The 14,349-nt window shown below is 40.4% G+C and overlaps 1 protein-coding gene across 2 annotated transcripts in view; it reads left to right on the forward strand.

Moving 5' to 3' along the window:
• The window catches only part of Smarcc1 (SWI/SNF related BAF chromatin remodeling complex subunit C1), a 109,371-nt gene that overhangs the window by 63,927 nt on the left and 31,095 nt on the right, over positions 1–14,349 (forward strand). Inside the window, exons 20-24 of one of the 2 annotated variants that reach the window (XM_021171250.3) lie at positions 957–1,215; positions 2,773–2,934; positions 7,661–7,716; positions 9,327–9,441; positions 11,233–11,387. In XM_021171250.3, the coding sequence (XP_021026909.1) occupies positions 957–1,215; positions 2,773–2,934; positions 7,661–7,716; positions 9,327–9,441; positions 11,233–11,387 (747 nt within the window). The remainder of the gene's footprint in view (positions 1–956; positions 1,216–2,772; positions 2,935–7,660; positions 7,717–9,326; positions 9,442–11,232; positions 11,388–14,349) is intronic. The other variant, XM_085828063.1, reaches the window with a different exon arrangement.

Genomic DNA, 14,349 nt, shown 5'->3' on the forward strand with positions numbered 1-14,349 from the left:
TTTCTTTCCCTCTTTTTGATAAGTTATGATTCAGCTTGAAAGAATTGATGATAGAACGCCATCTAGTGAAGCAGCTGTCTGTCTCTCTCCTTCCTGTCTGTCTTTACATTCTGTCTCTTTGAGTCATGTTGGTCTTATACATAATTTACTCTATTTTTATTTCATCTTAATACCGTTTGAAATATTTTTCCAATTTAAAATTGTCCACTGCTATTTGAGAAATATAAGCGTTGTTTTTGTTTTCTGTTACACTTTTAGCCCATAATTAGATATTTAGTGGTAATTAACTACCACCCAGAGTAGGTTCTTTGGAAGTTTTATAGTAGACAATATTGATCCAGTTAAAAAACTGTTTTATAATATGAAAGTATTATATTAATTTTTTTGTTGCCTGATTGACAACTTATTACAAGGTCAGCTGTTATGTTACCTTTTTATCTTTTTGGTTTTTCAAGACAGGGTTTCTCTGTGTAGCCCTGGCTGTCCTGGAACTCACTCTGTAGACCAGGCTGGCCTCGAACTCAGAAATCCGCCTGCCTCTGCCTCTCGAGTGCTGGGATTAAAGGTGTGCGCCACCACGCCCGGCTCTACCTTTTTATCTTAATGTACAAATAATCATTTATGTTAGTAGTTTGAAGTAGCATCTTGTCCACTCTGTTATCTTTAAAACTTGTGTCTCATTTATAGAGGGCTGGGGTTGAAAGGCATGTGCCACAACAACTAGATCACTAACCAAAATTTTTTTAGAAATACTATTGGCAGAATCTTGGCAAGTCTGGTTTCGCATGCCTTTTATAGAGCAGTAGAGCCTGTAAGCCAGTTTAAGACCTGTCTGTATCACATAGTGAGACCCTGTCACACAGAAGCACAATAAAGAGCACTGCCTTCATTTTTCTTCTTTTCTGTATTACTTCCTTGTTATTTGATATTAACGATCTATTTCTGTCTTCACTTAGGCTCTGGAGATGTACAAGGATGATTGGAATAAAGTCTCAGAACATGTTGGAAGTCGTACTCAGGACGAATGCATCCTCCACTTTTTGAGGCTTCCCATTGAGGACCCATACCTTGAAAATTCAGATGCTTCTCTTGGGCCACTAGCTTACCAGCCTGTCCCTTTCAGCCAGTCGGGAAACCCAGTGATGAGTACTGTTGCCTTTTTAGCATCTGTTGTTGACCCTCGTGTAGCATCTGCTGCAGCAAAAGCAGCTTTGGGTATGTACTTCTTGCGGAAGCTCCCTCTCCAGCACTAAAGTCTGGCCTCATATTTAAATATTACTAGATCTGCCTCAGGTGTATAAACTCTATGCTACATAGGCGCGAGGATCTGAGTTTGGATCTCCAAAGCCCATGTAAAAGGTGCAAGTTCCAGGATAGGCTTATAGCATTTCTCCTGGGAGATAGAAATAGATGGTCTCACTAGTCATCCTGTCGGAGATGAAGGGCGAACTGGTAGAAGCTTTTTGATGTCAGCCTCTAGTCTGTAGATAGGCCTACTGGACTGAGCCAGCAGACTTACACCCAGACACAAGCTCACTCCCGCACATACATACAAGAATATCAGCTGTGTTAATTCATGTTTCTGTTTTATAAATCATAAAAACAAGTCACAAAGATAATGTGCTTCATAAAAATTAATGTATGGCTGGGCGTGGTGGCGCATGCCTTTAATCCCAGCACTCGGGAGGCAGAGGATTTCTGAGTTTGAGGCCAGCCTGGTCTACAAAGTGAGTTCCAGGACAGCCAGGGCTACACAGAGAAACCCTGTCTCAAAAAAAAAAAAAATGTATGAAAATACAGTTTGTAAGAACATTGTTTTTCTTTGACTTTTTAAAGTCTATTTGTGTGTGTGATCACCATGATAGATCTTGAAAGGTCAGGGGATTAGCAGTGGGATGCTGATCTCTCTCCTACTACAAGTGTCTCATGAATTGGATTGTCTGCCTGGCCAAAAGTGTCCATTCAGGCTAAACCTTGTTTCTGGCCTATAGAATATTTGTAGAATTATAGGAGCATCTAGATATGTTGGCATACACCTATGAAATGCAGCTTTTGGGAGGAAGAAGCAAAAGAGTCACGAGTTTGAGGTTCAGCTTGGACTACAGTGGATCTTGTCTCAATCAACATACATGTACATCCACATTGTTTTCACACATGTATAAAGGAAAATAAGTGTTTTGTGACATTAGGATATTGGTGGAGCTATAGAATGGAAGCTGCTTAATATTTTTGCAATATATTAATTTTAATTTTTTATGTTATAGGATTTATTTTTTTTAAGATTTATTTATTTATTGTATGTAAGTACACTGTAGCTGTCTTCAGACACTCCAGAAGAGGGCGTCAGATCTCGTTACGGATGGTTGTGAGCCACCATGTGTTTGCTGGGATTTGAACTCTGGACCTTTGGAAGAGCAGTCGGGTGCTCTTACCCACTGAGCCATCTCAGCAGCCCTAGGATTTATATTTTTAAGGTTGTTTGATCCATGGTGTTTTTACAGTTACCAGTCTAGCCAGCAGGGTGGTAAAATTATGACTGAAATTTTAGTTGTTACTAATAGATCTCTACACATATTTTTAAAGTATAATGAAGAAGGTATTATAATGCTTTGGATATAATCCTGGAGAAATGATTGGATTGATTCATTTTATATTTTGCCTCAATGAGCTCACTGTAAACAAACTGATGCTATTGTGCCAGATTGTATAAGTCACACATAGGAGCAAATATCTATGCAAAATTAAGGTATTTTCTCTGTGATCTTGGATCAGAGGAGTTTTCTCGTGTCCGAGAAGAAGTGCCCCTGGAATTGGTTGAAGCACATGTCAAGAAAGTACAGGAAGCCGCAAGAGCCTCTGGGAAGGTGGACCCCACCTATGGCTTGGAGAGCAGCTGTATTGCTGGCACAGGGCCTGACGAGCCAGAGAAGCTTGGTGAGTCACTGCTGCGTGCAACATTCGCTTTATAGATGCTTGTATTTCCTGTCAGTATGTAAAATTACAGGGTTTGCTTACACCTAAGCAGTCAAAACGATCAATATAACATGCCTCTAAGATTTAGTACATGATATTTTTCTCCTCATATTTTTGTGGGGTGGACAAGGGGGGATTGGTGCCGAGAAAGCAAGAGCTAAGTACGGTACCTGGTAACCAAGCCGCATCCGTTACTAAGTACATGCGGCTGATGGTGTGTATATATGTCTGTGTGTGTGTGTGATATATGTAGTGTTAGTACATGCTTGTAACCATGCGTAGGTACACGGAGGCCAGAAGACCAGACATTTCTTCCCAGTACCATTATGCAACCTACTGTTAATCTAAGGCCTCCGTATAATATGTAAGTGTCTAAGTAAAGGACATTTAGTTTTTAAGTTACTTTTGTTTAATTATTTTAAATTAGATTGTAGGCAAAATGGTTTTGTGGACCTGAAGTAGGTTGCATGTATTTTGTAGAGATAAAGATGTTTTTCTTAAGTAACTACCTTAAGAGAGTGAAGATCAGTGTTGTTTTGTTTTTTTTTAAGATCAGTTTTTTAAAAATATGTATTTTTTAAATATATATTTATGTTTGTGTGTGCAAGTGAGTGCAGGTGCCAGTAGATTACAGAAAGACAGTGTAGGAGCCCTTGGAGTAGGCATTACAAGCAGATTTGAGCCACCCAGTGTGGGTTTTGGGAACTAAAAACTCTGATACATTGAAAGAGTGATGAGTGCTCTTAACCACTTTGCCATCTCTTCACTTCTCCCAGCATCCATCTTTACCATTCCTCTGTGGCCCGGGTGCAGTAGCACCACACTCACTGTGCCCATGCCACATGCTCCTCCCTCAGTCAGACTTGGTGGTGCCACTCCCCACTGAGCCATCTTACCAGTTTCTGTCCTTTTTGAAGGACACAACTTTCATCAAGAGGATGGAATGAGTGAGTAGTCAGTGGGCACTGAAGGTCTGTCTGGTCTGTCAGACATCTTATCGTAAATCCTGTTTATATTCTTGGTCTCAAGTCTTTACTATTTACAGCTTTATTCCTAGAGAATCTTTAGCATGTTGATGTGTTTTGGCAAACAGGATGAACAGGAAGATTGACAGTTAGCAGATTGTTCAGTAAGCTCCTGAACAATCTTGTGTAAGTCTTAAGTCTGTCTTCACGTGGACAAGGGGCCAACTCGATCCGTTCAAGAGGGTTAAGGAGTGTTAGTGACAAGGCCGGGCAGCTGGATCACTGAGTTTAAAGCCAGCCCAGTCTAAATGTCTTCCAGATAGTTTATAACTAGCCCTGGAACCATTAAGGACTTGGTAAGATTTTAGTGACATTTTCTGTTTAGCCTTCTCTGATCTTATCAACTTAGTAGGTCTTCGTATGTTTTGAGACAAGGTCTCATTATGTGGACAATCCTGGCCTTGGATTCACAGATCCACCTGCCTCTGGCTCTGCCTCTGGAGTGCTGTGATTAAAGGTGTGGGCCGGCACCCCAAGCCAAAAGCCCCAGTTTAAAATCTGAACTAAGATCAGAGCATTACTGATCATTCTCTTTCTCCTTTTTCATCTCACCTTCTGGTCTTAGTAATAGAAGCCCTGTATCTTAAGTGAAGTTCTGTATACTTTTAAATTGCTTTCATCACATAGATGCAATTAAACAACATATGTTAAGTATGATTTTGGCTGGGTTTTAGATGTTGTAAGATATGGAATATTTAGAATTTTGAGAATTTTTTTCTATGTTCAGTATTTTGTTTTCCAATTTATCCATGTGTTATAAGAGCCAAGAAGCTGTTTGTTTAATCTACTCCTTAAAATATGTTCTGTGTGATTACAATCCAGTTTAGGTACCCATTCTTAATGGACAGCTTGGATCATTGCCTTTGTCTCTTACTTAAAGCATCTATGTACACTCTTCCATGCTTCCTAGAGTTCTGATACAGATTTTTAACTACAGTGTTCCTGGGCATATATTTGGATTAGGTGACATAGCAAGACCATGGACCACATCACCAGCTTTGCCCTTGATGGTATCTTCCTCAGATTTGTTCTTCAGATCTGGAACACTGACATTCTCCAACTTTACACATTCTTTCTCATTTGTAAATTTGGGTGTAAACAAATCCTGTGGTTAGCAGTGTGTTAGGATATGTAGTTTCCCCCAAAGCTTGTGTGTCAGTTTTTACTTGACTTGCAACTTTACCTGGTGTGAGAGTCCTTCCTGATGAGTGAGTATGCAATGTCACTTCTGTGAGCTTGCCTTTTCTGGGCCTCACTTAAGTATAGTCTCTTTGCTATTTCTGGACCAATCCATGAAAGAGCTAATTTTGGCTTCTGCTCAGATTCCTTTTGGTTCTCATTTCTGCTTATTTTGCACACGAATGCTTTATTAGCTGTTTTGCATGTGCTTTCTCCCATTTGGTTACTCATTGCTTTTTGGTTTTTGGAGAAAAGATTTTAAACCCACAGAGCTTTCTCTGGTTCTCCCTCCCCAGTATTTCAGTTAAAGGTGTATACACACCTCCCTGGCTTTCTTGGAGACTTTTGTTTTATTGTTTTGTTTAGATTTATTTTATTCTGTGAATATGTGATTTTGCTTGTATGTCTATATGTGCACCTCCTGCATGCCTAGTGCCCTGACACAACAGAAGAGGACACTGGATTACCTGTACCTGGAGTTATGGATGGTTTTGAGCCACCGCATCAGTGCTGGGAATGGAACCATCTCCTCTATAAGAGTATCACCAGCTCGTCCTTTTGAAAATGCAGTGATTTTTTTTTTTTTTAATAGAGTTAACATCATACTTTTTTTTGTTTTATTTATGCTATAACGTCATTTGGTATCTTTTGTGGTTATTCTCTGTTGTCATTTCTACACTGCTACCATATACTTATTTTCTTTTAACTTGAAATTTTCTTAAAAATAATGAATCTTGCTCATTTTTTGACACTTCAGATCCAGTTCTCCTACCCTAACATACCTCACTCCTATCTTTATGCCCTCGTTTTAAAAAAAATAGTTTTATGCCCTCATTTTAAAAAAAAAATACTGTTTTATCTATCTTTCGATCAAATATGTAGCTGACCTCAGTGTAGCACACCTTTAATCTCAGTTCTGGGGAGGCAGACAAGCAAATATGTGTGACTTTTGGCCAGACTGGCTACATAGTCAACTTCTAGGCCAACCATGGCTACATAGTGAGATCTTGTCCTTTAAAAAAATAAAAAGCACAAATAAGCAACACATAAGCCCCTAAGTCCAAATTAGTGCTGTTGCTCCGGGCTGGGTTGAACATTGACTTGGAACCAAACCGATTATGGTTTTGGGCAACCCTGTGCAAGGATTAGAGGGTACTCTCTGCTTCTTCCACCTTGATTTGACCAGGGTTTAACTTTTTGACAGTGATTATGTGTTGATGAGACGTCTCCATTCAAGTCCTGGTTCTAGAGTTTTCATGATTTGGTGCTACTTCTGGCACTGTGTGCTTGTGTCTTTGGGCAGGTAGCTGCTATTTGAGCATTATTCTGGAAAAAAGGAGATTGGTGGATTCATGTTCCAAAACTAGACAACGGTTTTCCTAATTAATAGCTTTGAGCATTGTTTTTCTTAAAAACAATCCAGTTTAAAGTGTTAAAATCCTCTTATTGCTGATAAATACTTGCTTTTACAGTAGTGTAATATAAAAATTTAATCTATAGAGTGTTTAAGAGTTTTTGCCTGAACTGGTTGGTAAAGGCAGGCACATCTGAGTTCAAGGCCAATCTGATCTATAGATCGAGCTCCAGAACAGCCAGGGCTACACAGGGAGACCTTATCTCAAAAAACCAAAAAAACCAAGTGTTTGCCTTTGCCTGCCTTTTTTTGTTTGTTTGTTTTAAACAATATTCATTTTCTATAACATTATCTGCCTACTACACCCCCATCCCAGAGATTGACTTTAGATCATATTCTTCCTCCAATTCTAGCAGCAAAAACCTTAGTTTTAAAAAAAATCATGTTATGTAAAATAAAGATTCTCTTAGCTCATTCCTGTGAAACTGTACTAGGTATTTCCTAGGTAGTCTAGAGCAACATTATCACCCTTTTTCCGTCTCTTGAATTGGGGCCACATATATACAATTACTGCTATTTTGACTATATGTGCTTTCTTTTTCATGGTTCCTTCGTCATTTGTCCCTCCGTGGCTGAGGCAGGTCAGACCCTGTGTGCTGTGGCAGACTCGGTGACTTTTGCTCTCACTGGCCCGAGTTAGGTCCTCTTATGGTTTCAGCAAATGCAGACCTGAGCAGTGTTTTTATAGTGCGTTACTGATTATGCACACATTAAATATCTGTTAGATAAAATGAGTTACATTTACTCTGTAACATTTCCAATTATTATGTATAGAAAATATATCCTTATATACAGAAAAATCCATGTGAGCATAGTGCGTTTGCTCAAGTAAAAATCATTATGATCAACAGCACTAGATTAAGAAAAAATAGTAACATCATTTCAGCCATAATTGACAGTGTTACTCTCATGCTTTTATACTTACTTGTCAACTATGTGTTATTTATGTCTGACTTCTTTAGAAACCAGGTTACTATTTATATATACAAAATTGGAAAAACATTTCAGATGTTTTACAATACACTGATTTTTACCTATTTCCATATTATTTTTATTCTTTCATTTGTAGAAGGATCTGAAGAAGAGAAGATGGAAACAGATGCTGATGGTCAGCAGCCTGAAAAGGTAAAGGCTACTCAGATATCTCTTTAGCAAAAGTAATACAGCACCTTCTACCCATGCTGGTTTTCAGATTCTGTGATGTGTCAAGTCAAGTCCAGTTCAGGGGACTACCAGTGGGTTTTTTACTTGACTTACAGTCTAGCAGAGCTTAGTGTCACTAGTTCCCTCCACAGCCCGTCCTCTTTGCCCCACTTGTAGCCTGGTGCCTGAGGAAGCTAGAAGAGGGCTTCTCTGGGATAGGGTTACAGGGGGTGTAAGCTGCAAAGTGGACACTAGGAATCCCTCCTGGGTCTTCTGTACAGTAGCCAGTTTCCTTGATTGTTGAGCCATCTCTCCAGCCTCTCCAGTTTAACTATTAAAATAGCCTCATCAAGTCCGTGGTAGTGTGACTTTCTGTAGTCTGTCTAAGGTCACAGAAATTGCAGAATACTCAGATGTTGAACCATTGAGAAGGTCTTCAGTCACCAAAGCAAATCACTCTTCTGTGGTGTTGCTGTGTTACTAAAGCCATCAGTAAGTGGCTTGACAAATCATTTCATCACGGTTTCCTCTGCCAGTGATCATCAAGTGCTCCCAGCCCTTTAAAACAACTAATTGAGGGCTGGAGTGGTCACACTTGTCACTTGGCTCACCGGAACCCACATAAATGCCCAGTGCCTATGATAGCCTGTCTTAGTAAGGGTTTCTATTCCTGCACAAACATCATGACCAAGAAGCAAGTTGGAGAGGAAAGGGTTTATTCAGCTTATACTTCCACACTGCTGTTTATCACCAAAGGAAGTCAGGACTGGAACTCAAGCAGGTCAGGAAGCAGGAGCTGATGCAGAGGCCATGGAGGGATGTTTACTGGCTTGCATCCCCTGGTTTGCTCGGCCTGCTCTCTTATAGAACCCAAGACTGCCAGCACAGGGATAGTACCACCCACAATGGGCCCTCCAACCCTTAGTCAGTAATTGAGAAATGCCTTACAGTTGGATCTCATGGATGCATTTCTTCAACTGAATGCATCAATCTCCTTTCTCTGTGATAACTCCAGCTTCTGTCAAGTTGACACAAAACCAGCCTACATTAGCCTATCTGTAGTTTTAGCCTCAGAAGGCAGAGAGATTGGATCCCCAAGCAAAATGACTTAAGAAACCCCACTTCATTGAATAATGTGGAAGAGTGATGGGAGTTGATTATTAATGTCATCCACAGGCCTCTGTGCACATATATGTTCTACAAACATACATGCACATACATGTATGTCATACTCATGAAAATGGGGGGAGCAGTAAATTTACTGTGTGTGCATGTGTGTGTGGCACTTAATGTTTTTTTTTTAATCAATAAACAATATTGTTTAGCTACTTTGATATTCCTTGGGTATTATAGTAGCAGAGGTTGCAGGAACATCAGGCACTATGTGCTTGAGTTGTATCTCATGAAGACCCAAGATTCCAGTTGGTTACAAATAAGTATCTCAGAATTAGTCTCTTTAGGTCTGCCTTACCTGACCCTTCCAAATCTAGTCTATTGCTTGCCAACAACCATGATCCTGTTGTTAGCTTCAGATGGGTTCAGTCCTGACAGGCTGCCTGCTTACCTCTGCTCTCTTGTTGTACGGCTTTTAGGCAGAAAACAAAGTGGAAAATGAATCGGATGAAGGTGATAAAATACAAGATCGAGAGAATGAAAAAAACAGTGAGAAGGAACAAGATAGTGACGTCAGTGAGGATGTCAAGCCAGGTGACTTGGGCCGGAGCTTGGTTTAGTGTTAATTCTTTTAACTGTACAAAGGCAATAGAGAAGTTCTGGTCATTGGTACAGAAATACCCTCTCCTTCTTTAAAGATGTCTTATTATTTTTTAAGAACAACTTTTTTTAATTGTTAGTAGTATTTGTGGAATATGCTTATTTGACAATCTCCAGGTCCCAAACAGTAGACGGAAAGAACCACCTTCCACCAAGTGCTTGCCATATGTGTGCTCCCAAGTAAAAAAATGCAACGGAAACATTTAAAAAGAAAAATCAGCCAGTTGTGTTGTTGCACGCCTTTAATCCCAGCACTCAGGAGGCAGAGGCAGGCGGATTTCTGAGTTCGAGGCCAGTCTGGTCTACAGACTGAGTTCCAGGACAGCCAGGGCTATACAGAGAAACCCTGTCTCGAAAAACCAAAAAAAAAAAAACCAAAAGACAGTGTAACCCAGGTTGTCCTCAAACTCAGAGATGTTATGCATCGACTCCCGGGGTATGTTTAAGTTCTTGAGATTGACTTTATTCTCTGTTCGTGGGTGTTTCCTGTGTGCATGTCTATGTACCACATTGTGCGTGTTTATTTACCACCTGTCTGCATTGCCCTTGGAGGCCAGAAGTGAGTGTTGGACCCTTGGAACTAGAGTTCTTGACAATTGTATGAGCTTGACATAAGGTGCTGACATTCAGTCGAGCTGTGGCCCTGGGAAGGACTGCCAGTTAATACTCTTGACCACTTTGAGATAGTCTCGTGACTGTTGTTTTAAGAGAGTGCCTTGAATAGCCCAAGCTGACCTGAAATTTGCTTTGTAGCTGATGCTGGTTTTGAACTGCTGATCTTCCTGCCACTTCTTCCCAAGTAGGAGAATTGTAGGCTTTTGCCACTATGCTGACATTTTTTAATGACTTTGGATTTACGGTGAAGGGAAATAATTGAGCCTACAGTATTTTACACACTGTACCACTGGGCCAAATTCATGGTCCTGCTTGGTGGTTTCTTTTTTAATTTTTAAGGCTGACTATTACTGAGTTGACCAAGCTAGCCTTAAGTTGAGTCTATAATTTAGGCAGTCTTTGTCCTTGCTGTCCTTTAGTCTAAGCCTCTAGAAAAGCTGACTTTTCAGTCCTCCAGAGTACAAAGGTTAAAGGTTCGATACCATCATGATTCTCGGGTTTATTTAACAGTTAGATACCAGTGCTTATTCTGGTATCTACTTTTTCTCTCTCTTCGTTTGACAGTTAAGCAAATTGTTGACTGATACTTAGATTCCTTTGTCCTTTGGTCTGTGTTTGTGTCTGTCTCTATTCTCTTGTGTTTATTATCGCCCTTGTTCTTTTGGAGAGGTGTCATGTCACTCCATCTGTCCAAATCATGCCACTTTATTCTGTCTGTTGCAGTAACAACCTATCATGTCTGTCTCAGACTTGTGGTATACTATTTCCCTGTCTGGTTTTGTTCAGACTTAGGGGTGGTCCTCAGATCATTCTGCTGCCCGTTGAACAGATATATGAGTCTTAGGCTGTATGTTTCTCCCAGGTTACCACTTATATCCAAAGGAGCTATCCTGAGAAAAATGACACAGAGACAAAGTGTGTCACTTCCAAAATATCCTCATGGACGCATACCTAAATGCAGGGGGTGATTCACTGAAACTCTTTAAACAGTAGAAAAGGGTGTTGGAATCTCTATAACGTCAGCCCTGGTTTATCATGTGGGAGAAATGGTTAAGATGGGTCACTAAGGCAGTTACACTCTAATGAAGCTTTTTTAAAAATAATTTTCAGAAGAAAAGGAGAATGAAGAGAACAAAGAGCTCACTGATACATGTAAAGAAAGAGAAAGCGATGCTGGGAAGAAGAAAGTGGAACACGAGATTTCGGAAGGAAACGTTGCCACAGCCGCAGCAGCTGCTCTGGCCTCAGCTGCTACTAAAGCCAAGGTTTGCCCTTACAGCCCCTTCCCATGCTGCATGGAGCCATGAATGGTCCCATTGTTTTAGTTAATTGGGAACATTGAGTATAGAGAGCCTGCCTCCCAGCAGGATGGCTGTGCTGTGAATGGCATTTCTAGGTTAAGAAATCCCCATGCTGTACCGACCAGGGTGTTGAGAGTAGATCCGGTCCTGTGGGGGATGGGTTTTCATTCATTGTTGTCTTTAGCTTTGTGAAGGCCACCAGTGGAAGGAATAGTTTGAATTTTCCCCCTTAGGGTCTCATTTATCTTTTCATTTTTAGTTTGTCTGTGAAAACTGTCTGTGGAACCAGTGTTCCAATAATTTTTACCAGATTGAAATATTTATGATTTTTAAGACAAAATCTTCTTTTTTGTATAAATACTTCATCCTGACATTACAGACTGAAAAGAGAGAACCTAAAATAGCTGCTTCTTCTTGAATTTGCCAGCTTTTCTGGGGGTGTTTTTTTTCTATTTATAACAGAGTATCGGCTGCACTGCATATTTAAGAAGACAGGAAAATGTTATTTTCCCACGCTTAGTGTTAATTTAGCATTTTAAAACATTCTAAAGATGAATATATGAAAATTTTTAAATTTTATATCCATTCTTCCTGAGTGGTTTCCTTCCATTATAATTTACCAGATTTCAAGAACCAGTAGTTTCTGGAGCATTCCTAATCAAATCTTTTGGGCATTACCTCACACATGAGTGCAAGTGTTCTTTCAAACCACTCTGCTAGTGTGCATACTTAATCTGTTGAAGCTGTGAGGTATGATTCATAGCAAATTTCCAGGTAAATCAATTCTCTGGAGTTTGTGGTCCCCTGACGCAGGTGGAGAGAAGTCCTGGAGGAATTCTTCCCAGAGACATCCTTACAAGCCACAGCAGGACTCAGGACTCATGTCAACCCAGGCACATGTCTGCCTTTACTGTAATACCTGAACATCCTGCATATTTATTCTTGCACATATTTTTCCAAGAAAAATAGCTTTCTTGGCTTTTTGGTTTTTGGAGATAGGGTTTCTCTGTGTAATAGAGCCCTGGCTGTCCTGGACTCTCTTACATAGACCAGGCTGGCCTCGAACTTACAGAGATCCAGCTGCTTCTACCTCCCCAATGCTGGGACTAAAGTCATGCACTAATCATGCTGTGCTCAAAGATACTTTTAAATCTATATTATTGCTTTTTCTCTTACCCTTTTTACCCCAACCTGCCTCTACCTCCGGATTCCAGGATTAAAGGCGTGTACCACCACGCCTAGCATTCTTGTGATTTTTGAGGCATGGTTGTACATAGAAGCACTAATATAGGTGAGATCTGTTGTCTCCCTTTCCTCTGATTTTGTCCCGTCATTGTAAAGTTTTCTCTTTTCATGCCTTCCTGTCGTATTATTGGTACATCGCCTCCTTGCCTCTGAACTGTGTTGAGTTTTGCTTGTTTGTATTATTTTGAGACAGGATATCACTGTGTAGCTTTGGTGACCCATTTGCCTCTGAATGCTGGGGTTATGTGTGCTCCACAATGCTCAGATGTGTATGAATTCTTACTTGTACATAATATCTCTAAGAAAGAACTATTTTATCAGCAATAGACTCGAGGCTACAAGAGCTTCCCCCTTCCTTTGTCTGCAGGCCTGTTGTTGCCTTTGCTGATCTTCAATTCCTTAATCTTGGTTTTCCCTGACTTTTCTGGTACCAATCTGAAATAGCCCTTTCACTCTTGTGCTAGCGACCAGCCCCGGGTCCTCTCCTAATCCTTCCCCATTTCCACTACTCCATTACCTACAATGCAACTGACATGTTCTTTTGTGTTTGTTTTTGTTAATTTTTGTTTGTTTTTAATTTTTAATCATGTATATCTGTGTGTGTGTGTGTGTGTGTATGTGTGTGTGTGTGTGTGTGTGTGTATGCCTCATAGAGGCCAGAGGCATTGCCTCTCCTGACATGGGAGATAAATATGTCGTTTTGATCCACCTGCTGTGGGTGTGGAAATTGAATTAGGCTCTGGGGAAGAGCAGTACACAATCCTAACTGTTGCGCTCGCTCTCTTAACAATTGGGTTGGATGGGGTTTTTTTTGTTTTTTGTTTTCCCGTGGGTGTTTTGCCTGTGTGTGCATCTGTATCATGTTTGTGCTTGGGGTTTGCTGAAAGTAGGGCAGGATATCTGGTCCCTGGAATTGGACGTTGGTGACCTGCTGCTATGCAGGCGTTTGCCATCAAATTCAGGTCCTCTGCAAGAGCAGCCAGTGCTCCTAATCATTGAGTCATCTCTTTTTAAGTATTTACAGTGAAATAAGTAGGGCAGATATCAGCTTTCAGCTCGGAAGGGTTTATGAGTGATCTCACCCATGTGAGTAGCTCCAGAAACACACGGTCACGGCTCTCCGGTAGCTTCCACGTGTCCCTTAGGTTTAATGCATTTGAGGGTCAGATGAAGTCCTTACATAATTGGTTCTCTCCTTTCTTCAGATAGGCCTTGGGTATCAAGATCAGGCCATCAGACACACTTCATCACTCAGGGAGCCATTTCGCAGGCTCATTTTGTCCTTATACCTTCATATAAATATAATCTCATATTAGAAATAAGATTTTAAAGTTCACTTCTCATAAACATACAGATTAAGGAACACTTTCTGCTTGGTTTTTCGTTTGTTTTTGTTCTTTATTCTACAATTCAGAGTCACACTCCAGGCTGGTCTTCCACTCAAAGTTCACCTGCTACTGGTCCTTGACTAAAGGCGTACATCACCACTCCTGGCTTCCGGTGTTCAATATTAAAGTTAGTTTCCCTTTAAATCTGTGACAGTATTGCAAAGTTTCTGCTGTCTAGCTTTCATGTTTGAGTTTACTTCCTTATAGTGGGGTCTGATCGCGCTCACAGCACATAGTCATTTTTTTGTGCTGCATAGTAATCAGGGGGCAAAGTATTCACTTAAATTACTATA

This window comes from Mus caroli, unplaced genomic scaffold (genome assembly GCF_978045245.1).
Source record: "Mus caroli unplaced genomic scaffold, Mus_caroli_1 scaffold_11, whole genome shotgun sequence".
Lineage (NCBI taxonomy): Eukaryota > Metazoa > Chordata > Mammalia > Rodentia > Muridae > Mus > Mus caroli.